The sequence below is a fragment of the Bombus impatiens genome, unplaced genomic scaffold, assembly GCF_000188095.3.
Source record: "Bombus impatiens unplaced genomic scaffold, BIMP_2.2 scf_0665, whole genome shotgun sequence".
Lineage (NCBI taxonomy): Eukaryota > Metazoa > Arthropoda > Insecta > Hymenoptera > Apidae > Bombus > Bombus impatiens.
This window is the reverse complement of record NT_177084.1, coordinates 378,866-406,348: the sequence shown is the minus strand read 5'-3', so window position 1 is coordinate 406,348 and position 27,483 is coordinate 378,866. Positions and strand designations below refer to the sequence as shown.

At 35.4% G+C, this 27,483-nt stretch overlaps 1 protein-coding gene and 1 long non-coding RNA gene across 7 annotated transcripts in view; both read right to left on the bottom strand.

Moving 5' to 3' along the window:
- The window catches only part of LOC100747418 (tensin-1), a 278,060-nt gene that overhangs the window by 50,718 nt on the left and 199,859 nt on the right, over positions 1 to 27,483 (bottom strand). For all 6 annotated transcript variants that reach the window (XM_033322774.1, XM_033322773.1, XM_024370140.2 and 3 more), the window contains one exon: positions 27,231 to 27,377. In XM_033322774.1, coding sequence (XP_033178665.1) covers positions 27,231 to 27,377 — 147 coding nt within the window. The remainder of the gene's footprint in view (positions 1 to 27,230; positions 27,378 to 27,483) is intronic.
- LOC112213449 lies at positions 10,332 to 10,948 on the bottom strand. The gene is made up of 2 exons (XR_002947352.2): positions 10,623 to 10,948; positions 10,332 to 10,561 (listed from the first exon to the last, which is right to left on the bottom strand). It is a non-coding gene; the product is annotated as an uncharacterized LOC112213449 (long non-coding RNA).

Here is a 27,483-nt window from a genome sequence, read left to right as displayed (position 1 = left end):
CGCGGTTCGCAAACAAGGGTAAGGTCCCGCGCGTTCCATCTTTTCGTGCATTTTTTGTCTTTTTCTTTGGTTCGCAAACCTCGTTCCGAAAGGAGGTGCCGTCCAAGTCGATCTTCCCGATCGTGAAATCAGCCATCGTTAAACCGAGCATTCTTTCTCGAGCCGCGGCAATTTGGAAGAATCGACGCGGGTCAATTGTCGCGATTGTCGCAGGCAGCGTGAGTACCGTTAGATCGACGGATTCCATAGGTACACGGAGAAAGTAGCCGATATCATGTTTAGCGCTATTTTATAATTGACTTTGTGAATACAGTCATGAGTCGAGAAATTGAATGTATTAAACGTATAGTAGATGTGGGAGCTTCTTTTATTGATGCGCCCACTCTTCAATGGGCACTTCAACCGTTATGGTGGTGCACTGTAAACGTACGTATTTTCCCGCGATTGAACTTTCTAAAGCTATTTATATTTTATACACACACGTAAACGCAATGTAATGCAGTGGCGCGTTTTTGAGATAGTTCGACGTCTCTGCTACGGGAAAATCAGTAGAAAACCTGTAAATGTTTAGAGTACTAAATACGATAAAATATTAGTTTGTATAAGTTCACGAATTTGGCAATACGTATGAACATTGAATGTCCATGTATGTACACATATACATGTACAAAATGTGATATAATCGAATGTGGTTATATGTACACCCCTGCTATTAACTACTTATAAGTATTCCGACACTCATAGAAACTTAAACAAACTTAAGAAATTATTGGGAAATTTTCAAAACATTTTAGGAAAAACGCTGAGCTATAAAGAAATCATATATTCAATAGCATAATAATAATCTTATTAATTTTCGATGTATCAATATAATAAAATTACATTATTCTATTTGTTGTCATTCGGTTCCATGCAGAATGTAAACGATTTTACGATATACATTCAGATCTTGAGCAGACTTATTGAACTTCTCTATTTCATTTTTTCAATGGTATTTATGTTAAAAAATTGTGAAGGATAATATATAATTCTTATAATTTACTACATTAGTTTTAACAAATTTTTGTTACAACTTAATGTAGTCGTGTATTCTTGAGATAGTGATTTTTTTAAAGAAAAAAGTTGTTAAAAAATTTATTTGGACATAGACACTCATATAGAAGATGTTCCAACTGATAATTTTATTACAGTGTGGAAATTGTAAAATTTCATCCGCGCAAACTATATTATCTGGTAAAGTTAAATATTTCATCAACGTTAAATATTGTAGTTTCTTCCGCGATAAAGAAATTACAAATAAATGAACGATGGAAAGAATAATACCTGTCGCAAGCTGTTTCCTAATAATCTTGTAGTTTCATTGACGTTAAATATTAAGTAAAAAAAGGAAAAGGATGGTTGCTACGAAAATGACAAGAACGTATCCTATACAGCTTTCTGTAAACATACGTACATATATTATATCAAGTAAATGAGATAAAAATCCAAGAAATAATCGATAGACACTGAAATTTATATTTATGAAAAAAAAAACAGTTTCAATCTATTGGATTAGCTGGTATTTCTAAAATAAATGTCATGAAAATTTTCAAACTCTACAGGATTATAAATCCTGGCTACATATACAAATGTTCTTAGAGTTTACACAAATTATAGGACCATTAACATTAGATAGAAAATAACTTATTGTGCCGAGATAAGTTTTATTGGAACACTTTTACCGATGTCTTCGTAATAACGCCATTATTCACAAGGTGTGGAGTTTCGACGAAGATAAAAAGATAGATGCGTGTAACAAGAGATAAGCCGTATACATAAGAAAGTAGCCTATAAATTACACAGAACTTTTCGGTTATCGAGATAAATGGGAAAATGTCGTGTAATCGCGGATTTACGAGTATCGATGCTTTCGGGAAGAAAAAGCGTTAAATACGTGCTTCTACAAGTTACAATATGCAAGTCGGATAATTCTTTCTCGATTTACATAGGATACTGGTTTAAGAACTACGTTACACCGTCCGCCCATGAAAATTAACAACAGTTTCGTGGTAATCAATGTACAAAATTCAAAGTAATAACAAGTAAAGGAGGATAATTGAAAATTCAAATATTACGTCGTAACGTGTAATTTCTACGAAATTACGCAAGCAAGTCGATCACCTGGCCAGTAATAAAGTAGATAATAAAAATGTAGATGGTATTCTCCTGTAAACGATGTAACATTCTGTTAACAAAGTAAACCTTCGCGATATGAATTGCAAACAGTTTTCAATTACAGAACATTAAATAATCGAGACGCAAGGGAAAATGTCGTGTAATCATATATTTTTAAGATTCGCGAGGTCCGGAATTTCGTTGGACGAGCTATCAAGTTCTTTTTTTTCCGGTATAAACAGAAAGTCGAGTTAGGAATACGGGAGCTGCTCTCAAATTCAATTACCGCAGTTACCGCGGAAAACGGGGTGGACGGATACGAGGTAGTAAAGGTAGTACGGCTCGCCGGTAGCCAGAGCTCGTAAATGATCCTGAGTTAATCGTCAACCCTGGCTAATTTAATGTACAAGAGATTCCACTTGGTCGTCGTGCTCGGCGTGAATTTCACGAAACCTTAAGGCGCGCTCCTAACGCCGGAATAAATCACTCGATACCCTTTCTTCGGCCGTGGACTGGAAGGAGGTTCGAGGATAATATTCCGCGCGATCGTTTATGCAGATCACGCGTTAAGATTCAACGAAGTTCCCAACGAGAAATCGTCAACGATTTCCTGTCTTCTCGCTGAATTTTATTACGACCAACGAAAATTACTGTCTACCGCCGCTTTTCTCGACACGTAGCGAACAGGTTAGAAATGTTACACCGATGGGCAATGCGTTGTACAAATTTGTAGCATCGTCATACGGTGTGACTGGAAAATTTACTCTCGTAAAAACGATATATGTGTACTACAGACGTACGAAAAGTTACGAGATTCGTGAAATCCTGAAACTTGTCGAAGCGTGCAACTTACGTATATTGACAAATCGTTATAACGAAATGTAAATATTTGTTCAATTTCAGAACGTTGTACGTATGTGTATAAAACATGCTGTATGTATTTTAATTATTTAAATATACATATACTGTTTGAATAACGTATCGAAAGATCAAGCGTCTCGAGTGAAGTTGTAAAATGTGTTTATAGTTTACAATTCGCTAATATCATATAAATTGCATTCAATTTCCATTCAATGTTGTGCTCGATGTTTAATACGATCAAACCTTTCATACGTAACGCAAATTGTTTATTCTGTCGTCTAAACGAACGCGATACAAATGTTACATGCAGTGTATATAAATCTTGTGTAACTCAGTGCGTATAACTCGGTTGCTGCGTAAGAGCTTGGCAATGCATGGTCATAGATCTTGCAGAATTTGCTTCCCACGTATATATCACATATATGTTGTATCGACGAAACAATCTCACGTGCAATTTCGGTAGATCTTCGAGCTGGTGTCGAAGGTTGAATTCGCGACAAAAGATAAGGATGTTACTTTTTGTCACGGGCATCGGCGGCGTGTTCGTTTTCTTCGTTGTAATCGACGGAGGAAAGGACCAAGCAGAGCTAATAAAAAGCTACAGAAAGACCCGAGGCTGCATACCTTACATAGTCGCACGCCTCCACGCGACTCGCGTCCTGCAAGCCGCGTCGCGGCGCGGCGCTCTGGTCTGTTCCTTCTAACGGTCTCAACAGCCGGGATGCCTTATCAACCTGTGCTTTCAAGCTCTCCCTTCAATCTCTGTTTAGCGAGCCTGTTTGAACGGTATCAGCATGTTTAACCATCTCCGAGCTTGCGATTAGGCCGAGATATTCCTGTTTGATGTCCAATTATTTTTAAAGCTAATAGCACACAGCCTAACCTCGACTCTCTCAACTCGAATCTCGAGATCTAAAGTCTTCTCCATAGGTAGCAGACTATTAAGTACAAAGACTATTAAGTATAACTATATGCGTCCTTTAGTTTAGCCAAAGATTCCAAATGAAGTTTAACGAAGTTTCCTAGTGGTTTGTCAGACTGTCTCTTGTTCGTCTGCGTCGTATGGGCGGAGGTGTACGCAAATAGCTTTACTAAGAGTTGGTAGAACGAGCACCGTTTCGAATGCATTACTATTGGTTGTAAAATTTATGCTCCTTCGGTGGTCAAGCGTAGAGTGGCGCGTTCAACGACTTCGCGTCTCAATCCTTCATATTTTCCACGAGAGCCGCGTCGCGTTGGCGAGAAGCTGATATCGCAGACGGAATAAGAAAATTAAAGTCGGCTGTTAGTCATTCGTTGGAGCGTTGTTCGTGACAGGACAGTCGACCGTAGGAGCTTCTTACCGTTCGCGAGAATCGTTCATCGTCGATCAAATCTTCTGTCTCTTTCAACAAATGCGTTGCGTACTAGGTGGATCGCGTGCAGCCACGATCTCACCAGGAAAACTCGTCATGATCGTCACGAATAGAAAGCCAAAGCGAGTCCGTGGTCGTTCGATTTATTCCATTTCTCGGTAGGCGCTGATGTAGCTACGGGGTGAGGTAGCAAGAAGTGAAATGAGGGTACGACATCGAAAAGAGGGGAGCGTACGCAGCCACCAACTAGGTACCACTATTATCTGTACGAGAATGCCAAGGTCAACCTCATTCCAAGGCAACAGTGGCCAGTATTGGAGTACGTACCCGCTGGCTGATATCGTCGCACCAAGAAGCTACCTGCTGTATCCATTTTTTCTTGTTTTTCCAGACATAAATTCTAGTAAATGCTCCACTGAAACCTTCGATTTAACTCTACAATTGCCACACTGCCCTCTTTAATTAAAACCTTTCATCTATTGCTTCGAAATTGAAGAGAGCTTAATCGTTTCTTTGTGCCATCATTGTTTCTCTTTGTCCAATTAAAGGTATCCAGTCGTTATTTCGTAACAGTCTGTGTAGCGTAAGTTTACTTGAAAAATAATATTTATGAAATATTTCACAAACCGCGTTACATTTATTTGTATTTCGATTTCTATAGGTAAATGAAATATAGGTATGTTGAAAGGAAAGTTTCGAGCCGACAGATCATATCAACATCAAACATTTATATCTGTAGTTCGTGATTACGAAACGAACATGTACCTTCATTAGTCAAGTCTTACCAATGTTGTAGCATTGATCGCGCTTAAACGCAACCATTGAAATATCACTTGCACACAAGACGATATCTTAAAACCAAATGCTGTATCATAAGTTTCCTTTCATCAAGTATACATGGATATAGTTACCGCAGCAAACAGAGAATTTATAGAGAAAGTTCCCATGAAATTAAAAATATCCATAATTAATTAGAGGGTTTACGTTTGCTAAGAAATTTATTTAAGAAAACGACGTTGCACGATTCTTTCTTAATAAATAACTATATTAATAAATAAAAAGTATTACAAATGTATGTTTTCTACCATTCAACTTTTTAATCAATTTTGTGCTTTTCTATAACAATAGATATTATAGTTTGGAAACAATTTACTTTAGGAATCGAACAATATTTAGATACTTACTTTCCAATAACATTTATCTTTTTCCCCAGTAGCATTGCAGAATATATGCATCAGTTAATTAAGATACCGTGTCCTTTTGAAACGAACAATTTATTGGCGTACAGTACGGTAGTCTATTACACAATTACTCTCAGCTTATCTCGCGAGTTACGTCATTATGCTTTCTAACTTTTAGTATTACAATTTGTCCACGTAAGTTAAACGTATTGATTACTTGACTACAACGATTAATAATAATATTAACATTTTTCGATGAAATGGTAAATGATACAAATTGTCTGATTACAGTAGCATATACTTATGGCTAAACAATATGTGAAATATATCATATGCACGCGTTTTGATAGTTTCGTATTTTCATAGCAAGACAAGCTTCTTTTATATCTTATTTTTTATATAAATTGTTTGAATCTGTAATTTTCAATAGAATAGAGCATGAAACATAAAACAGTTACAAAATGTAGTGAAATTTCAATACTTTATTAAGGATGTTGCGTAGTTTCGATTTTAAGCGTAACTTTCCTTTATATGACTAACCATCAGCCTGGACAGAACCGGATTCTTCCTTTATTTTTATCTTTTACTAAAATCAAAAGCGTATCAGGTTCTTACGATGAAATATGTATGCTTATACATTATGGATAAGAGAAATTTCTTGAAAATAAGTTTCTTAATAGTACATTATAGACAACAGGAATAAATATATTTTACCGCAATATTTGTTTTTAATATATGCCTTCTATCAAAACTCTATAAAAATCAGACCAATTAAGCAATTCATTTTTTAGTAAGGAAACTATAAAGTTCCATACGTTCGTACATTGACGAATACTTTACTATGTCATTGCATATTAATGCCATCTTAAAAAAGTTTCAAGACAAAAATTGCTATTACTATTAATGAAACATAAGAAATAGATAAATTTTTCAATAATGTCAGTTTCGGAATTTTCGTGGACAAACCAAGAAAATTTATCACGTTGTTCCATTTAATTTTTTAATCACAGTATCGAGTAAATATGATATATAAAAATGTAAAGAATGCTCAAAGTAAAATATTCGTTATAATATTTGTTGGATGAAACACATCTCTACTTTTATATTCCATTTCATCAGTCATGTTCTCAAAACTATGAAATTCTATGAATATCCGAAGTTTTGTAATAACACGATAAATTTAGTTTGTGAAGATATACATACAATTCTTGCACGTTTCGCGTAATGAGATCTATTTTTTCGTGAAAATATCGAGATTAACCTGGTTTTCTATCGATGCTCACTGTCGACCAGGTACCAGTTACATTTTATGGCGTTCTTGCTATAACTACCACATACTACTGCCACCGATGTGTCGTACCTTCTTTGAATGCGTAACTTATCGTCGCTGGTACAGAATTTTTCCTTCAACCGATAGAACCGTGGTTCTATTGCCACGAATGTAGAATACGCTCACGATAAAGGAAGTTCAGTTCACGTGGTTGAATACCGAAGTACAGATTGGAAACTTTGATCGTCGAACGATAGTGCGGGTATTGTCATTGTTGTGCCATAGTTTAACTTCTTTTTATAAATAAAATTTCTTCATCCTATGTATGCTAGTTTTATAAAAACAGGAGTATATTAGATAATGGAAAAATATATTCTTTTGCATCTTTTTTAGGCAATAAATTTTCTGAATAAATTTATTCCTTGTTTCTTTACAAGAATACATATCTTTATGTAAGATCATATAAGATTATGTATTATGCAATATTACGTAAGATAAATGCGATATAATATTTCACGTTGTTCAATATTTTACATAAAAATCATCATGTACAACGGAAATAATAATAAATATGAACAGTAATAAGAAATAATTTTGTGACAAAGCTGTAATATTCTCCGTTAACGATGATTTCCTTCTTCTTTTGTGGTTTCCAGATAACGTGAACTTAAACTTCACAAGTATTCCACGATGATTTACATCTCCGGTAAATATTGTTCGCAACGTTAGACGTTGTGGTAATATCTCGGAAAGGAAATGATAGTAAGCGACCGATGGAATGGAACAGGTGGTTTTTTATTCAACTTTCGCACGCGACTATTCGCCGCGGATGCAACTGCCTATGAAAAGTAACTGCCATTACTGCAGGTGCACGAAGCTGGCATTGGACATCACGGCCATTGCCAAGCGATCGTTATGAGAGCTTAGTTGAGATTACACCGTTATCAGCAGTCGCGCTTTTGACATCGGGCTAAACCACAAAAACCACAATATTACCTTTTATCGTGCAATGCGGAAGACTTTCAATACGTGGAAGAAAGTTTCCTTGCATTTTTTTTTCTTTTGTTTTTTTGTTCCTTTCTCTGCTTGGAACGCAACAAGGTTAGAACTCTTCTTCGTTATAAAGGATCATTTACCGGAAGAAACTGGGCGCGATGAAGAATAATGACATCGTTGTTCGAAAAGGGAGCGATAGAGGGGTAACGGAGTTGGCAACGCACTCGTACTTGAAACGAGATCTCAAGTAATTACGTAGAAAATAAGAAACGACAAAACACTGGACCGAGGAAGACCTGGAAGACATTTTACGTAATTGTGGATAATACGGGAGCATGATCAAAAAGAGTTTAATTCTAGACGACGAACCCTTGTATTCTCTTGTTCCTTTTTTTCAATTTTCTAACAAATCTGCTTTTTTCAGCCAGAAGGATAATGAAGTTCCTCGAATTCAGAGCATTCGTTATTCATAATCCTCGCGCAGTTTAAAATAATATTTCCATAAAATGGTAGTTCTAGGATCACTCAATACTCTGTGTTTTCAATCTAGTTGTAGATTCTTTCACAGCGATAGAACGCTATCCTACATTCATCCCGCTTTTCATTAATCTGAATTTCTCCGCATTCAATCCCCTTCCTTTTAATTCCTTGCGCTTTGCTAATGAATATTTCTGTCGATTCTTATTATTAACTATTTCTCGTTGGAAGAAACCGAGCCGTCGGATTATTAGCGTCTGCAATAGAGAAATATTTCGTAAACAATAGAAAAAGTTCTCAGAAAACATACAAATGTGTACAGAAGCAGTATACGAGGCAAAGTCTCAGAAAGTTGCGAATGAAAAATAAAAAGAACGTGTAATTTTTATAATTCGAAATAAAATACTCGTATTGCCATTCCCAAGGAGAAATGGTTTTGTACATTAAATATTTGTAGCTGTAGCATATCTTATATCTTCGAAAATCGTTTTACATCTTATCATTTAATAATTAAATATTTTTATTATTTTTTACGTGTTTATCCGGCTTTTAAAAATACAATTCCATTTTCCTCTCAGGCTTTGCCCTCGTAACGAATGTAATTATAGCCTGCAGTTTAAAACTGCCTGACTGACAGGCCCGGAATTATTTTTACCAGTTGCCCTGTACATCGAACATTCCTTGCTTCGTGGTGAAAAATGAAGAAACAATCCACCGAGACGACTGTTAGCACAGGACGTGCTCCGAGTGAACGCATGAGAAATCGTATCAGCTACCGTACACGAAAACGAAATAAAAACCTCAGCTATTTCAGTCTCTTCATAAAAGATTAAAGAAAGATGAAGCGACGGCAGGGACACTGATTCAGCATTTAATGAAGATTTAGCAAGCGTTTCGTCTCGACGTGGCAACGTAACGTTCAATTTTAAAATGAGCATGTATAAAACAAAGTTATGCTTTATGGTTATACGGTTGTAGGCTGCAAATAAGTTTTTTCATATCTATTTTCAACAATTTAAAATTATATAATGTTAAACCATTCCGGAGAGTGGGTATTTTTTCCCCCGTCAAGGAGATCATACGAATGATGCCTATGCAAGAGATTATAGGTCATGTATCATACATGCAAATTATTCTTATGCTCGTCGTTATAAAAAGAAATACCCACTTGGATATAATGTAATATCGGATGCGAAACGTATCAGTATATTATGAAGAAAGATTTTTAAAAATCGCAGTACACTCCGGCTATAATTCTCCATACGTCCCGTTATATTTTATGTACGATTATTCGATGAATTAAATTTTCGACAGAAAGGCCAACTATTTTTATAAGAAAGTTGTTGTAGTTCTGTTCGGGTTGTAGTTTGAAAACGACATACATATATAAATTGAAAATACATAAGAAAATTAATTATTCTTATTCCTTGCTGTAATTCATTTAAAATCACCAAAGTAGTAATTTAAACAATTTCACGAAGTAGTTACTTATAACGATAAATAATAACAAAGGAAATAATAAATAGAGAATATACGCTGGAAACACGTACGTGGAAGTTTTGAGGGTAGCGGGAATATCTCACTTTACAAATGCCGAAAATTTAGAAAAATACATTCCTGTCTGAAAACCTATTAACGTGCGACTTATAACAAATTTATAGTATCCGCAGACGCGATAGAAAAATATACAATGAAATATATTAAAAGCTTCCGTAAAATTATGTAGGGGAAATATCTTGAAATTTACCGCGAACGAACGCTATCGACGTTTCCTGTTTCAATATTCATTTACGCATATCGTTGCGCATCGCGTAACTTGAAGCATCCGCTACGAACCTGCACTGTTCACCAATACTTCCTAATAAATAACAGAACATTTAATCGTAGCAACGAATACGAACAGCGTCCCGGACGTATCCTGGACATAACGATTACTAAATTTTCTTTAATGTCTTGTAGATGTGGATGACGCTACGCGCGTCATTCGAATTCCTCGATGATTTGAAAAAAAAAAAAAAAAAAGAAAAGGTGGAAAGATTAAACGAATAGGTAAGGTAATTTATTAACAGCTATAAAAGGTTAATTAAGACAGCCCGGTGGCAACATTCAGCTGATGTTTGAAGAGAATTCCGGAACGATCGTGGAGCTACGAGCGAGAGTGTGGTCGTCAGTGTGTCCGCGATAAGAGTTGTCAGAGTGGTTCCGAGCGATCAGTACCGAAGACGGTCCACTTCACGTCTCGCTCGAGAGACTTCCTCTCTCGAAAGCTGCCGAGTAAATAAAGAGTTCAATGGGCCGCGTGGTCGTTTCGGAATGACAAGAAAATACCTTGAATTCCATCGTTACGTTCTTCCTTCTTCGCCATCTTGATCGTCTCTCTTTGCACGCGCTGCCTTATTTCGTTTTTTTCTCTTTCGTTAGAGGAACAGCGACATGGAGCAGAAGCAGCAGCAGCAATGGCAGCGGAGGATCGGACGAGGAAGGAGGAAGACGGTTGGTGAAACTGATTGTTCTGGTCGTATCCGGAGGTCGAATAACATCCTTAGATCAGCCAGGACGCATTGTGCCACGGATGAAGTGAACGCGCAAAGTGTTCATCGAACGTGGAATTCGCTTCGGAAATGAGATCCGAAACTCGTTTTCAAGTTCGCGGAAAAATTTAATTCTACGTTTCAGCTGAACGTCGACGATACTTGCGAGAGTTAGCCTTGGGTGGAACGATCGAAATTTTACAGAAGGCAAGGAGAAAAGTAATTATTAGTTCGTATTAAGCAGGCCAACTTACTTATTGCGTTTTTGATGGTGTTTCACGAAGCATGCGATAGGCTACAGAGAATAGACGAAAGACTTTTTTATTCGAATCTTGAAGGATTCTTAATATATCTACGGATCTTTAAAAAATCAGTAATTAATTATGTTAGATTTATGTTATATTACATTTCTCTTAAGGTGGTACCTATAATATTATATACGATTTATGCATGGTTTATTTTAAATAATCATTCATTACGTACAATTTATACGCTTTACATTTTTAATACTATTTTAAATAATCGTTTAGTCGACGTGTACCTGTATGAATATTGCTACATTATTTTCAAATGCAATTAATTAAATACAATTCATTTGGAACAGAGATTTTCTTTGAATCACAGCCGTCTATAGGTTTACAGTATGGAATTTGTTGTTTAAATAATTTCTGCAGGAATTTTAATATAGTTATTTATATATTCCACTCGTAAAGAATTCCAGTAAATACGATCAGCAAACGTAAATTCTTCGCACTAACGGGCTACTTGCCTTAAGATAGAAATATACGCGCGTGCGTTTGAAAATATTTTTTGGTAAAAGGATCTCGTTCACATTTCCTTCCAAAAGAAAATATTAAACGTATGATAAGTTAATAAGGAAATTTCTCGATTAAAGCAAAAACACGTCAAAACAAATTCACCGGTGCACAAAACGTCGGCTACGTATGACACGCGCGTACAGCTTTTTCAATGTACAGTTAGGTATTTCTGACAGGAACTCATATTTTTTTCTTCTTATCATAACAGCCTCGCAAATCACGCTGTGGGAAGCATGTTAAGAACGAAATCTCAAGTTGCTCTTGTACCTCTATGTTAATCATAATAATTTTTAATCGCAAAAAGTAAAATACGATGCTCGATCCTGACCACACGCAACGACTGGGCTTTATTCCCTGAACTTGTTAAGACGGTGACATGTTATGTATTTTCCTGGAAGGCAGCTTTACCCTGTTGGCGTTCTTGTAAAGGAATTAAAATATCACTGAATATCACGCAGCGTTACGTGCCGAAACGAATAAAAAAAATATTCAAGTTCGTTTTCTCGCGTGTGATAAGCAACGCACTTGTAGCTTATACATTATGAAACGATTCACTTTTAAATATTGCGCTACATACGCGATTCAAAACACGTTCGAAATATCAACCCTCTTTCATAGCGCGATAAAATAACAACGAATTTAGAATGCACCTTTATCCTCAAGATTTTCTACATGCAAAAGATGTATGATATTAAAGCTAACGATACGTACGACATGTACGATGATATTTAAGACGTAATTAAATTTTTCAACACCGTTAAAAGATTAACATTGAACTTAAACCATAGCAAAGAATCGATTAAAAAATGTACGTGTCTGAAGCGAAGTATCTCTCTAGCTGTAACTCACGTGTGTTCATGTTAGCAAGTAGCCAGGTAATTTCAGTAAACCATTTTAACAATCGAACCTGCTATCTTCTCCTTTGTCGATTTTCTTTCTCCCTTCAGCGATTCCAATAATCCACACAATAGGAAAGCACTCGTGATGCATTCCAATTACACCGGCGAACGTATTCCATGAGCATTCTCTATTAACCAGCGATGTAGTAGCTAATAGAGGCGAAAATGGTATCGGGTATCGTTAACAATAACAGTATCTAGCCAGTAATCTATGCAGCGGAACGTTATCGTTTGGGAAGGATCGTTGAAAAGCGGTTGAAGCGAGAGCGCAAATTGGCGAGCTCGTGCCAAGCGACGAGACACCCTCGAATCCGGTGCTAAGATCTTTCGATTAATTCGTCGCCGACGTCTGTCGTTTCCCAGAAACCCGCGAGAAGAGGCGTTGCTCTTATACGCGCTATCGTTTGCCACTCGCGAGTCTCACGAACGACCACGTTCTTCTTAATTCACCGGAAGGTGTTTCAACTTTAATCCGAAAAGTGCCATTAGGATTGACTAAACGCCTGGCACAGACCAACCGTAAAGTTCCAAGTGCAAAGTCTACTATAACCATCCCCTATCCCCGAGTCTTCCGAGTTCTTCGTTCAACCAAGCTGCCACTCTTACTAACCCCGAAGAAAAAGAATCCATCCCGGTCTTCTTTGTTACCAACGAATATCGAGGCCTTAGGCAGACAGCGGAATCTTCCAGATAACAAGAAGACGCTTTCGCTTGGTACATCGAAGGATCGCGGAAACGGAAGCTCGGCGACATTCGCTTTAAATGTAGAGAGTCGCGTCAGATATCGCGTACGTGTGTAGATATATACGTATATACGCATGCATACGTACAAGGACGTACTCGTATCTGATACTTGCGCGTTAATGGTCTCGAGGAGATGCAGTTTCGTCTTTGGTGCTTCACGTGTATCGACGCTCGTCCAACGCATTTATTGAATAACGTAGTAATCGTTTTACTTGTTTCGTAAATATACGGTGGTCATGAAAAGTATCGCCCAGGATGCGGGTTTTTATGCGTTATGACCAAAGGTGCGAAAATGTACAGATTGCATGTAATATGGAAAAAAGGATGAAATATTTAGAATACAGTACTTGTTAGGATATTTATTGCGTGAAATAGTTTTCCGCATGGGCTCCACCTTTTTAGTCGTGTTTATAGAAATATGAATTTGCATAAATATCCGCGGTCTAGTATTTGCATGTACTCTTGTTTTCCACTGAAGTATGACGAAAATCAAACATAACAAAAATGCGATGGAGGCTTCGTTTATTGAGAAAATCAAGTTATCTTTTCGTCGGGTTCTATATTTTCTTTTCAATCACATCAAATTGTTTGTAGCAATATGAAACTACTGCTAAATGATATAAAATTTGATATGTAAATGTTATAATAAGTGCAAGTTTGTGCAAATTTTTGTAGCCATTGTATTAGAAAGAATTATAGAAAAGAATATGCATTTCCTGCGATAGAACTTCGAGTTTGGTTTTCCTCTAAAATTATATTGTACGATACGGTTCATCTTAATATGTAGAAACACGTAGGTTTGTATAAGTATAGTGAGATTTCTTTCAAGATCTAGCAGAGAATGTTTGCAACTTGCACAGATTCTACTACATATAGCGAAATAATAATGGTAAATACTACACGAAATGATACGAGGTAAGCACACTTAATTGCAAACGTGATAAGGAAGTAGTAGGACGCGATGATAAAATCACTTTCATAAGATAAAACAAACAAGAATAACATAATTTTTGGACGTGTTACACTTTACATAGATATGAAAATGATAAAAGTAAGTAGTAGCGTTTATAGAATATCTGAAATGATAGTTCTTTACAAAAATTTAGAAAATACAAATTTTGTTGAATAATGTTTTATAAAATTCATACGAAATTACATATAAGGAAATATAAATATAAATAAAATATAAGGAAATATTTTTCAAACGAGAATGAAATGAATTAACCACACAAATAAATAATACTATCTGATTTATTATATTATAAATATAAATATATATATTATATATTATAAATATAAAATTTTACTAAAATCAAAGTAAATCAACAACAAAGAACACTATATCGTATGTTTGTTGATATCTTGGTAAATATATACATTTTTTAAAGAAATGCGATAATTGGATATCAATGGTCAAGGTTTCTATGTAATGTACACAGTAAATTTATTCTGCTGATGTCGTTTACGCAGAATTCCTATCGGCCAATACACAAACACACATGCTCGACATATAGATACGTGTATCGACAATAATGAAAGAGCAGGTGAACAGGAATTTCTTTTTCCTGGAACGTGACATAGGGTTCGAAATGTGACTGTATACTATATACGAAGGTAAACGGGTTGCAAACACCACTTCAGCTGAACTTATAACTAAAACGTCGATGAATTATTCAAGGAGACACTCAACTGAATAATTGATACACATGAGAAGTCAATGGGCGCATATACATATGTATCTATGTAGTATGCATACGTATGCTCGCGGTTCACTTTGCAAGCCAACGAAAGTATGCTTTCTGAACGTTTAGCAGCTGCACAACATGTAAATTGCTCAATTTTATCCCCAATTAATTCTATGGCTTGACGCGTCTCTCGAAGCAATGAGGAGAAAATTACTGCACGAGACACATGATTTTGAATTATGTTTTCGTTAAGTTCAATTTCGATTTGAAACTGTTATGTTCGTTTTATATTTTTATACTTCGTCCGTTTGAAATAATGACAAAATTAATGGTGCTTTCGCCGTTTCATTTTCATTCTACTTTTTTGTTACTTTTCATACAAATAGAGTTACTTATTCTTTCTTCAGCATATAATAATTTAGTAATAAATATATCTCTTCTTTAATGTTTGTATTTTTCTATTTTTGACAGCCTAATTACGATAAATAAGTTGCTACTAATGCAACTATTATCACTTATTTTTATTTCAATAATTTTATTCTTGTATTACATAGGCATTGCACACGTACACCTGATATTGGCACTTATTTTTACTGTGCATCAAATTTTTGTATCTTCCTATGTTTTAATTCATCAAATGACGCAATTAATTAAACAAAAATATATAATATTATAAACATTATATATATAATGATATATTTTTTGTACAGGACGAACAAGATAAATATATCGTACAGAAATGTCGATTATTTCTACAGATGGTATAGAATTTTTATCACAGATTATTGATCGTAAATATTAACAGTAAAAGATACTTAAATTCCCAAAATTCCGTCCTAAATACTGCAAAGTTCTGCTCTCGCTATAGCTGAACTCCACAAAATTGAAATTAGGGGATCCACGATCCTGAGGCTGCTGGGACATTGCTGATGATAAGCATTCTGTGGTTTCGTGGAATCTCAATATTGAGCTGTCATTAATTGCAGCGATGAATCTCTGCGGTATCGTCAAATTTCGTGGCATTTGACGAGATCGCATTGTTTATATCAGAAAAGGAACTTCGGTAGTGAGTTACGTTCATACATTTGTAGATATACATATTGTACGATATATTAAATGTAACCGATGAATTCTTAGCTCATTAAAGAGAGTAAAATCTTTTTCTCCCATTTCTAACGAATATATTAGCATTTGAAACATTATTTCATAAAAATAGAAATAAAAATGAGAATCTATAGAAATAATTTGCATTAATAGACACCATAAATATAAATTCGTAGTACAAACGAAGTCATTGAAGGTTTCGTGTCAGAGAATATCGCGTTTGAAAATTTATCGAATATACCTACGTGAATTCGCCTAATTTTCTAGGCAAACTATATAGTATATTGAAATAGCAAACTAACATTATTATATAAAATAAATTAATTATATAATACTACACTCACATGAATATTATTCAAATATTGGAACGGTATGCAACATGTATTAAATCTCTATTACAATGTACTTCAATTAAAATATTTCTTTTAATGCACGCCTTCAAAGCAGGTCATTATAAAGTAATAATTTGAAGTACAAGCAAAAACAAAATTTAATCGGTATTAATAATCATTGGTTAATACCGATTGAGGAGTACCTGTAGCTACTAATTTCAATATACCGATAGCCGGTTATTTGAATTATATTATTCAAGTTAGTATACATAATTCATCGCGCGTTCCTGATACCTGCTAGCTAGGGCCTATATTATGCGAAATTTCGTAGCTGGCTTTACACGTATTGTGCACTGTTGAATTGCCGTTGACCCTTCCATCCTGTGTACACGAATTTTTCTTCTTTTTTTTTTTGCCAGGAGATCGTCAGAAGATGAAATCAACCACCGTGTGTAATTAAACAGCGATGCTCTGAATAATGATTCGCTGTTTCCTCTTCCTCTTTGGTAAATAATGGCGAACGAGTTTGTGTACCGGTGCGTTTCCATGTGGCCAAAAGTTTTCGAAAAATCGGCCATTCGCCGAGCGTAATCTTATGCTAATACAGTGAACGCTTTTTTCCACGTATAATTGAAAATTAAGATTAATCATTTATTATTACCGTGTTAAAAATGACTCGAAGCGTTGAGATATTTTAAGTAATATTTCACATGCATCGCGGGGAATTTTAAAAAGCGGGCGGCCGCATTAATTTGAATTTTAAGAAGGCGAGCAAGACGCCAGGTAGGTACGAGGAAGGAAGTTGAAACTCTTCCGGAGACGAAGGTAAAGGTTAAGTTGTAAACTATAAAATAGTTGAGACTATGTTGCTATTTTTAAAGGTTCTTCTTTCTTTCCTCAAAATCTTTCGAACAGATATCCAAATGATTTAAAATGTTACGTTCTATTATTTTAAACCGTAGTACCTTGTTCCTTCGTGAATATTACTTTCATTTGTGTGTGTGTACTACGATTGTACAATGTAACTACTCAAACTGATAATCATTGTACGTATGTATATCGAACGTACATTATAAATCATTTTTGCTGTCATTCGAATGCTACTTCAACAATAATACTAATCGTGATTAAAATTTGTTGCAAATTTGCTTGATCGAACGTACCTCTGTGACACTGCAACCGTACGAGTTTATTAAATATCTGTTGTCTTGATTTGATCTTCATCGATGTTCTATCACCTTATTCAGAAAGATCATGCTTTTCAAGGAGAAACTATGCATCCGCAGAAGAGGAAAAAATATATTTCTTGAGTGTCGTTTCTTTACTCTATTTACTACTTACAAGTTGAAATAAAGCTAGATTCAATGTTTTACACGGAAAAGAGAAATTTGAAGGGGCGGAGAATGAGATAAACGGCGCTTCAGCTTTAAACGACGACAGAAGTTCTAGTTTCCACCTGAAACCTGCGGCGGTTGTTCGCCAGAAGCGGAGAGGATCGGTCACGTACAATACCTCGGACCAGATCCCTAGTGAGCGGGCACTTTCGTCGATCTATTAGTCGCTCAATTACCCAAAATACTCCGAGATACGCGCGTTGGATACAAAGTCCTCTGGCAGTATTCGATACACTTCCGGCATCGTAGTCGATAACAGGGATTCAGGAGCTGCCCACTGCTTGCGATCGAACGATTGGATACGTCTTATTGTCGTCGATGAACTTTTAGTTAATTGATTTTTTTTCTACAAACGTTCTGTTCGTTCCTAGTAGAAAAAGATGAGACGGAAGTACAGATTACGAATTGACAAGATAGAAGAGATAATATTTCCAAGAAATTAATTTGAATTGTTGCAATTGAAAAATCAAGTTAAATAATTTCATTTCAGTAATTGAAACATTATTTAAGGGACATGATCTTTGTTCTCTTATAATACTATTGTGTATATTTCAGCAGACTCGATTATTTCAATTTTAATAAGTATCTTTATGCAATCACAAGGTTTTTAGGAAGCTTTTCCTTACCGGAACATTAATGAAGAAAGCAGAGTAAAAGTTATTCAACTTGTACAAACACAATTAGCAACAGAGCAGTGACTTTTGTTATTACATTTCCTTTTCAATTCAATTAAACAATTTTCTCCTTTTATCTTGAATATCCCATAACAGTGAAATATGCGAAACGTTTCGCAGTAATATATTCCTTCACCTTACATTTAATCAACGGAAAATATTTTCTTAATTCAAATTATCTTAATTAAAATTACGTCGTTTTCTAGGTTGTATCTTTTATACGCTTCGGATCTACCTACGTTAAACACGATATCACTAACATTTGCCAATGACACAACGATAATTGCAAGTCACGAGGACCCACATACTGCATCCTCGCGTCTGCAAGACCATCTAAACCTGCTTCGGAGCTGGTAAATGGAAAATCAAAGGTAACGAGACCAAATCAGTGCACGTAACTTTCTCCTCAAGAAAAAGTCAATGCCCTCTTCTTAACAACGCGAGAATACCGGAAGCGACATCGGTCCGATACTTGTGACTACATCTGGAATCTTAACCGAGGGGAATACACGTTAATAAAACAAAATCAGATTGATCGAACAATCAAAGATATACGTAAAATATTGGCTAATAGATCGAAGATGAAAATTACCATTGGAGAACAAAATCCTTATATGAAAAAATAATATTAATATCGATATAGACATACGGAATAGAACTTTCCTAATAAATAAAAATAGAACTGTCCTAATAAATATAGCATTGCCATTCTACAGAGAGGCCAATCAAAAATACTCCGTTCAATGATCAATGCACCGTGGCACGTATGGAATCAAACTGTCCACGATGACCTCGGAATCCCCTTCGTAGCAAACACTATCCAAAAAAAGAATATAAAACGTCACAGCAAACTAGAAACGCACTGCAATCCTCTCGTGCAACTACCGCTGCAACAGCAAGACTTTCGAAGATTAAAAAGCCCCTGGTCAATCGAGTCCAGGCAAGGAGAAAGAGGTCTTTTCACTAGAAGAAGCTAAAATGCTATGATCCTAATTACTCGGGACTTATATCATTATATCAGCTAAAAAGATTGGCTTATATATATAAAGAGGAAACAAAAATTGTATAGTTTAAGGAAGCAATTAATCATAATTATTACACGTTTGATCAAAATATTACGCGTTTGCTGGAAGTCAGCGCACAATATCGTCTCAGTACTCTTAATGACAGATGCAGTTTAGTGGAAGACTGTTTCCTGCGAGAGTAGAGCTTGGATAGTACAGTATTAGCCGACCTATTACCCTAAACGTCCTCGAAACACGTGTACAGTGCGAAATCCTTTGGGCTGCGTCTGATACGCCTGCAGCTTTAAAGTCAATAATTAAAGGAGTTCTACTACCGGCTTGTTATCCTTTAGCACCACGTTCCAAACTTTCTTCACTAGACAGATTTCCATTTAAACATATTTTGTATTTACTGCAGAATGATCAAGAGTCGTCTTCACTGACTCATTGAATTTATCAGGTTTATGTGTTTATCTGTGTGTATGTATGAAACAATTAGCCAATTTTATCACTAAGTATGTTTGTTACATACAAATGTTACAATTATTGTGCCTCGTCTTATCAAATCCTGTATTTCGTATTTGTATACAAATGAAATATTTTAGGGTGCTTTTATAATTGTGAGAAGTTATATATAAAATTACATTTGTCGTTTATAAATCAGTCCTCTACATATATATATATACAGTGTTCGCTTATATTAATAAATTGTGAATTTGTGAACGTTAATCTTGTTCGTCTTATTCAACATGAATTCGTTCCTATTTTATTTCCTATGATAGGTGAAATTGTTATATTGCAAGAAATGAGTTCGAAAAACTAATTTACACAAAATTTTAATGTTTCTCGTATTATTTGCCATTATTAAATATTGAACTTTTTAAAAATTGGACCAAAACGAGCAGCATGTCTTTATCGTATCATAGTCGTTGATAATAGTATGTGTACTCACTTTATAACATAGACAATATGTACTTACAGCATTTTTTTAAGCTTTAAAATTTGAATATGTTAAATACCCTATAATATACATATAATCAGCTGTAATTGAACCTACGAAATTATACTTCAGTTCTTTAGCAGACATTTTACAGCAAATGATAATAGTCTGTTCTAACATGAAGCAGATAATAATTATATGCAATCGATCATAGTGGATAAGGCAGAAATGTTATAATTTCTAATAAAAATATTCTTGTCTACGAAAACAGCAGAAGAAAATAATAAGACAGTGTATTATGGTGATTTGAACCTTTTAAAGCTGAAAAATTTACATTCCAAATAGAAAAAATATACGCCACTAAAAAGTCATAATAAAATATATATATATATGTATGTTAATCATTTCTTCGAATAGATCGCATATTTTTTTTTAAATGCAATGTAACTTTGGCTTTGGTTGAAAATTGTAATTACAGTTTAAATTGGCGTTTAAGTTAAATAAATTCATTTTCTCTCCATATTATTAAGAGTAATCAGTTTTAGTAGTCTCAAACAATTATTTGCTTGTTTAAATACAATATGTCATTATTATGTCGTTTTAACAGTTAATTGAAATGCCGTTCAGTAAACTCTTTTCAATTAAGTTGTACGAACGTCACATCTATATTTTTCATTTTAAATTTGTGCTACGTATATAATAACATTTATTTGCACGAAATATCTAAGATATTATCAGTGCTATGTATATTAGACATTGTCAACAGAAATTATATTCATCAGAGAATTGTTCCGCGTTTAGTAATTTGAATGTTTCTCACCTACAGATTATAGCATTCTGGTAGAGCAAATTTGATAGCAAGAATGAAAAAGTCACGATGATGAAGACCGGGTGATGTAACTCAGCTTGCGCTTGTTGTTAAGAGACCTTCATTTCCTGATTCGTATCTCTTGCCCACCAACCATTTCTTAAAGTCATCCAGAACGTCAGACATCTCGTTGCATATCCCGATGGTTTTCACGATGAAGATGATAAATACGGTCAAGCAATTTTTGTTTTCAAGCGTATAACTGTTGTAATCGCATCCTGATGAATTCATTACTAATGCGAGCCTCAAGACATTTGCCTGCATAAAGTACACCATTCTGTTGCTTTAATTAGTGGAGTGATTTTTGTAATTTTGTCATACACGTGTATAATCGTATATGAATAATCTTGCGTGTGTCTAGATTTATTCCTCACTTTCTTTGTCAAACAAAAATTTTACTTTAATTACCAACAATAATTCGAATATACGAACTTGATATGCATATAAAGAATATATACTCTTTTTCGATAATCATCGAATTGCAAATGATCAGTTATCGTGCATTCAATATGTATCTTATCCCTTAAAGAGAAAATTAGGATCTGCAATATCAATCTCATACAAAATATAATATTATCCAATATATTTATCATCTACTATAAATATTCATGAATCTGATATTCTATGCAAAATGATATTGTACCTGTCAAAATGCAAATAATCAACGATAAATTATCCAATTATGAATAAATGACTTGCTACGTAAGACACTGATTGACGATACTTCTCGAAATATTGTCAAGCGATATACTTGAACATCTGTCGATTCGATGAAGTCGATTTGAACGATGAACATCGATTAATTAATATCGAGAACTTAATTTTCATAACGTTTCATATTAAAAGTATCGTATTATCGAACTATGTGCGAAACATAAATCGGTTTTAGCCGAATAATTATCCAATCGATCGTATCGATTTTCCGTGCTACCATCGGAACGTAGATTGGGTTAATTGATCCAAGACAGCGTCATCCACCGTGAGATCGGGTCCTTGGTAATCTGATAAGCGCGTAGTAGAGGATAAGCTGACTCCCGAAGGAGGATCACGTCGATACGTGGAAGCTGTTCTTCACGCAAGGGAATCGTGTCCTGGTCGCTCATCGACGACGATCAGACTTCCTTAATGCTGTTCCTGGTTCTCGGAGAGAACAGCTGTACCATTGGTGAGATTTTTGCACAACTTACAGAGACGTGTCAACGACCGGACGATTGCAGTCCAATCCCTCACGGTATAACAGGTCTCCGACTCGCAGCTTTTGCCTCTGCTCTTCGTGCTTCCTTCGTTGCGTGTCCGAGGAACTTGTGTCTCGCACGTTGATCCTTTGCTGTCCAATTAGAGATTCCAATTCATTATAGCACAATCCACTGTTACGGTTTTCGTGTTAGTTTCTGTCTTGGAAAATCGATAACGGGCTGCATTTGTCTCTCTATTCTAACAATCGTTCTTTTGCTATACATATATTTATATAATGGCATTCTCCAATATGGTTTCATTACGTCTCTACAGTAATAAAATATCGAGACACTAAAAATATCGAGTGGCTGCCATTTGAATTTTTCTACTTATTCGAAGAACAAAAGGAAACACGTAATTCTGCTATATTTTCTTCGTTTTCAATATACCAATTGAATGTCTTGCAATGTTTTACAATTATAAAATAATTTGAATAAGAGTACTATTTTTATTAAAATGCTATTATGAATTAGAATGTTATTAATTGATACAGTTAGAATAGAATTGCGAAAGTATCTTAATATCATTTATAAGCACTACCTGTTTGCCGTACATTATTGCAAGTTTCCCACAATTCAACGATACCAGTGAATGAATTTAAAAGCAGTTTTTCGTCACTGCTGCGTAAGTACATTTCATTTTCAAAATTAAGGATATTAAGAGAATATAAAAAGCAAGTTAAAGTCCTAATGGAACTGTACGCGTTCTTATCTCACACCTTGTTATATTATTTTTGTAGACGATTTTACGCTTCTTATATTAGTCATTGTTTTTTCTACATTAGCATTTTACACTTTTACATTACACTTAACATTTACGCTTTACGTTTTTTACAATGTATACGAGCAAGATTTTACGCTATGATGGTTTAATCGTGCAGCATTATCTCATGCGTGTAAGATACCACACACTAAAGTATCCTCGTGTTAGTATGAAAATCAAGGCTGCTCCAGATAATCGGGGATGTAATGAAGATTGACGATCCGATAGCAGATAATGACGAAAGCGTTGTACGTGCAAAGATATTATGTGCAAGGGTGTAATGTCTGAAGAAAATGTCAAGATCATTATCCGTGAGATAAGCATTGTGAATTCTTACGAATTATCATACTTCGTTAAGAAGCGGATTCATTAACCGCGATATCTGACTTAAGAGGTATCTTAATTGCAATAAAATCAGGTGTGACATCCTAACGACGGTTTTAATCATTATTTATGACTATGGTTCTATCGCAAGTATGTTGTTAACTGTATATATTTTTATTACACAACTGTTATTATGTCTGTGTGTGTACGCGCGCGTGTCCCTCATTATACGTTTCATTTTCGTGAATCCAGAAAGATATCTGGACATCTTATTTTTGCAAGGTGCAATTCAATTATAAAATTATGAAAAGATCAACACAACGTGATTCTTCTTTTCGTTATTATTACACCTGTGCATCGTGGAATATTATGGAATAATGTAATACATTTTTAAAAATTAATACAGCGGATTTTTACGCAATTTCATGTTTTTGTGTAGAAAGCTAAAGGCATGGAATGTACGCAGTAATTTGTTTTGTCTACTGAAAATTACGACGAGTACTGCGTCTTATATATTTTATATATTATTAAATTTATTTATTAATTACTATTATACAATATTAAATTAATTAAATTTATCATAAATGCGTGAAAAAAATCCAGAATCTACCAACGGATATGTAACAGTGAAATTAGCATTTATAGTATCAGCTCTTATAAAACAATTCTATCGTTCGAACAATTCTTTATCCTTAGATCGTTTAATTTCTAAGCTACTGACCGGACAAATAAAGTTCTTCTGACTTGGTAAAGATATTACCGCGGTCATAATACAAATAGCAGGAAGGTATGACAAAGGATAAATAGGCGATTGAGCAATTAATTTTCTATCCTTTAATCTAAATTGAAACGTCCGAAGAAGAATTGGTGAGATTAAAACAATGTGATCGGCACGCAACTCGCGCGCTTACGTTTCCATTAAACTCGCGAGTACACTGTGGAAAGTAATTTGTCCGTGGCACGTGAACTGACTGAAATTACACGAATGGATGAGACAGGAATGCTCTGTAAGGTGTGAAAAGACAGCACGGTGGCAAAATAGATACGTTTTGTTATATTCTGTTCGTTCTCCTAATTGCCGGCCCGTGCAAATCGCGCTGAAAATATCGCGTCGTCTGACGAATGAGGAAACACGCAAAGACATCTAATTAGCTGGAACGTTTGTCACACTTTCAACAAGTTTTAATAGGGCACTCCCACCCGAGACGAATTACTTTCCTCACGACCGGAAACATCGCGATATTTTTATGTGTCTTTGCGACAGTCGGTTGGAATTTCTCGCGTTAATTCCGTACGAAAGTCTATTTGTTTATCAAAAGAACGTAAGGTAATTTCCAAGCCTTCCTCCTCGCCGCTATCTCTCGCGTTCGTTTATTTACCTTGACGAGAAGCAGTTCCTCGTTACTAATTAATTAACCAATTAAAATTCAACGAAAGACCGTCTGTATCTTCCTGAGAAACTGTCTACAGCGAAATATTAATTCCTATATTTTCGCAGACCAAGTACATACGGCCAGCCAAAGAATTAATTATCGATACTTCGATATTAATTGTCTAATTAGGAACGCCAGTCTTCTTCTACGGATAAATAAGTATCTGTCTTGGTTCTGTTCTTAAAAAAGTATTGTTCCTTCTACTGTGATCCAGTCGGAAAGTTTCGTCGGAAAGAAGCTTGTTTCTTCATTGAATGGAAACATCTATAAATATTATTCCATTGCTATTCGATTTTGCAATTACTCGTGTCAGTTATATATCGAATAATCGTGGAATCGATGGCCAAGAGGGAAAGGTTTACTTTAAATCTCACACTCTACATCTCAACAGTAACGACGTACACGATACACGTTCCTTGAATTCGACACGCGTGTACATTAAATTAATTTTCTTCACGAACTGTTCGTCGCTTCAATTACGGAGTATTACGCGGCCATTGGGATTGAATATAAACGAACTCGACTAGCGTTTATGAAAAATAAACGGGCAAAAAGATTCGCGCTTGGTCGCGCATCGATGTAAGTTGCCAGGTTTAAAGTGTCCACGCTAATTAAGCGGCCGAGAGATCGATTCGAAGATCGGTCGAAATCACGGTAGCTGGCAACAATCTCCGACCGACACTCCTGTTTAATCGACAGTAGTGACGTTTATGGAAGCCTCTTGCTTTGCATAATTGCCGCTTATGCACGTTCAACGATGGTGCAAGAGAAGAGAGGGAGAGAAGGGAGAGAGAGAGAGAGAGAGAGAAGGGGCGTCTTTGGTTGCCGGATGGGGTTGTTGGACGGTTGGCTACGTGTTTGTGTATTTCTGCGATGTGCCGAGTACTTACCACGTACTTGCTGCTCAGAATGGCAACACTAATGGTACCTCGACAATGCAACGAGCTGCAAACAGGACTCCTGTCTTTATGGGGTTGCTATACTCCCCTTTACCTACCTCACCTCTTTCCTTTTCCGTTTCGTTTACCTTTTATTTTTCATTTTTTGTCATGTATTATACGTGCCTGCCACGCATAAGAACAAAACCACAAAGAGACAGAAATACAATATAAAACCGGACACAGTTGTAACATCGCCGCGTAAGGAATACGATAAACTACCTTAAAAGAAACAAACGTATACTTCAAAATATAATCCATCCAGACCCAACAGCGTCGCTAATGATCTTGCAGTCGATGCGACGTAAAACGTGCAAGAAGAAGAGTTTTCTTTTTGTTTTTTTTTTTATAAATATCTTTGTATACAGCGAGTATGGGGCGTGTCTACGAGAATCGAGTACAAAGTTCGAGCAATCATATTTGGCTTTCTTAATGCTAAGAACTCGTCAAAGAAGTAACGGTGTTCGATTTAAAACAAATTTCGTACAGGTTTGCGGGGCACATCAGAAACTTATGACGCGTGTGCACGATTTATTCGCATAGCGGATCTTTACGACAAGTAATATCCTACACGCGCTTATGCCCTTTCCGTGTGTCGGTGCAATTTGTCCTGAATGATGGCGATGCACTATTGCAATATCACCAAGGACAACTTACGACTCTCTTTTTTCCTCCCTTGTTTCTTTTCTCATCCGGAGTGCGTCATTGCAGCTTGTGTCAGTCATACGTAGGTACACACGTATGTACGTAGAAAGCAGATGTGGAGAATTTTCTTTTATTTACCTTTGGCGTTCGTTACGTGAAAGATTTTCGCGTTGATAAATAATTGCGTAACAAGGAAATGGAAAATACATTGCGTACTGTATTCTGAATATTTAAGGAGTAAAAATACTATCTTAGATTTAATATAAATTATAATTATAAGCGTAATATAATTATTTATAATATATAGGTCTATACCTAATATAAATTAAAATTTATTATACCATAGAATTAATTTTATTTAAGGTATCTAATATAAATATAATATAGTGTTATCATGGTTATTGAGTACGTTTGAGCGACGTAAGACGAGCGATATGAAAAGTTATTGGCTATGTTATTCTGTTTCTTAGCTTTACGATCAATATATACGTATATTTGGTGAATAATTCATCAAACGCTGCGCTAAAATTGTTTCATACGCCGATGTATATATATAACTGTAAATGTGAGTTACCGTGGAAAACTGGGAAATGAAGTGCACTAACCTGTTCTGCAGATTCGGTGATAAAAGAGTGGCAATATTGTATGCTGAAGTGCGCTCTAGGCTCTCGGGCGAGGAAGCTGAATTGAGCGTGCTGAGGTTCACAGGTTGCGTACGAGATGCGCCTTAACGCGTGCGCCATTTGCACGCACTGAAAAAAATGAAAAACAAAGCCGATAATTGTTTATACTTTCAAATCAGTTTATATTTTCTTACATGTTTGTGCTACAGTTTTTTTTTTTTTTTTTTTTTTTGGG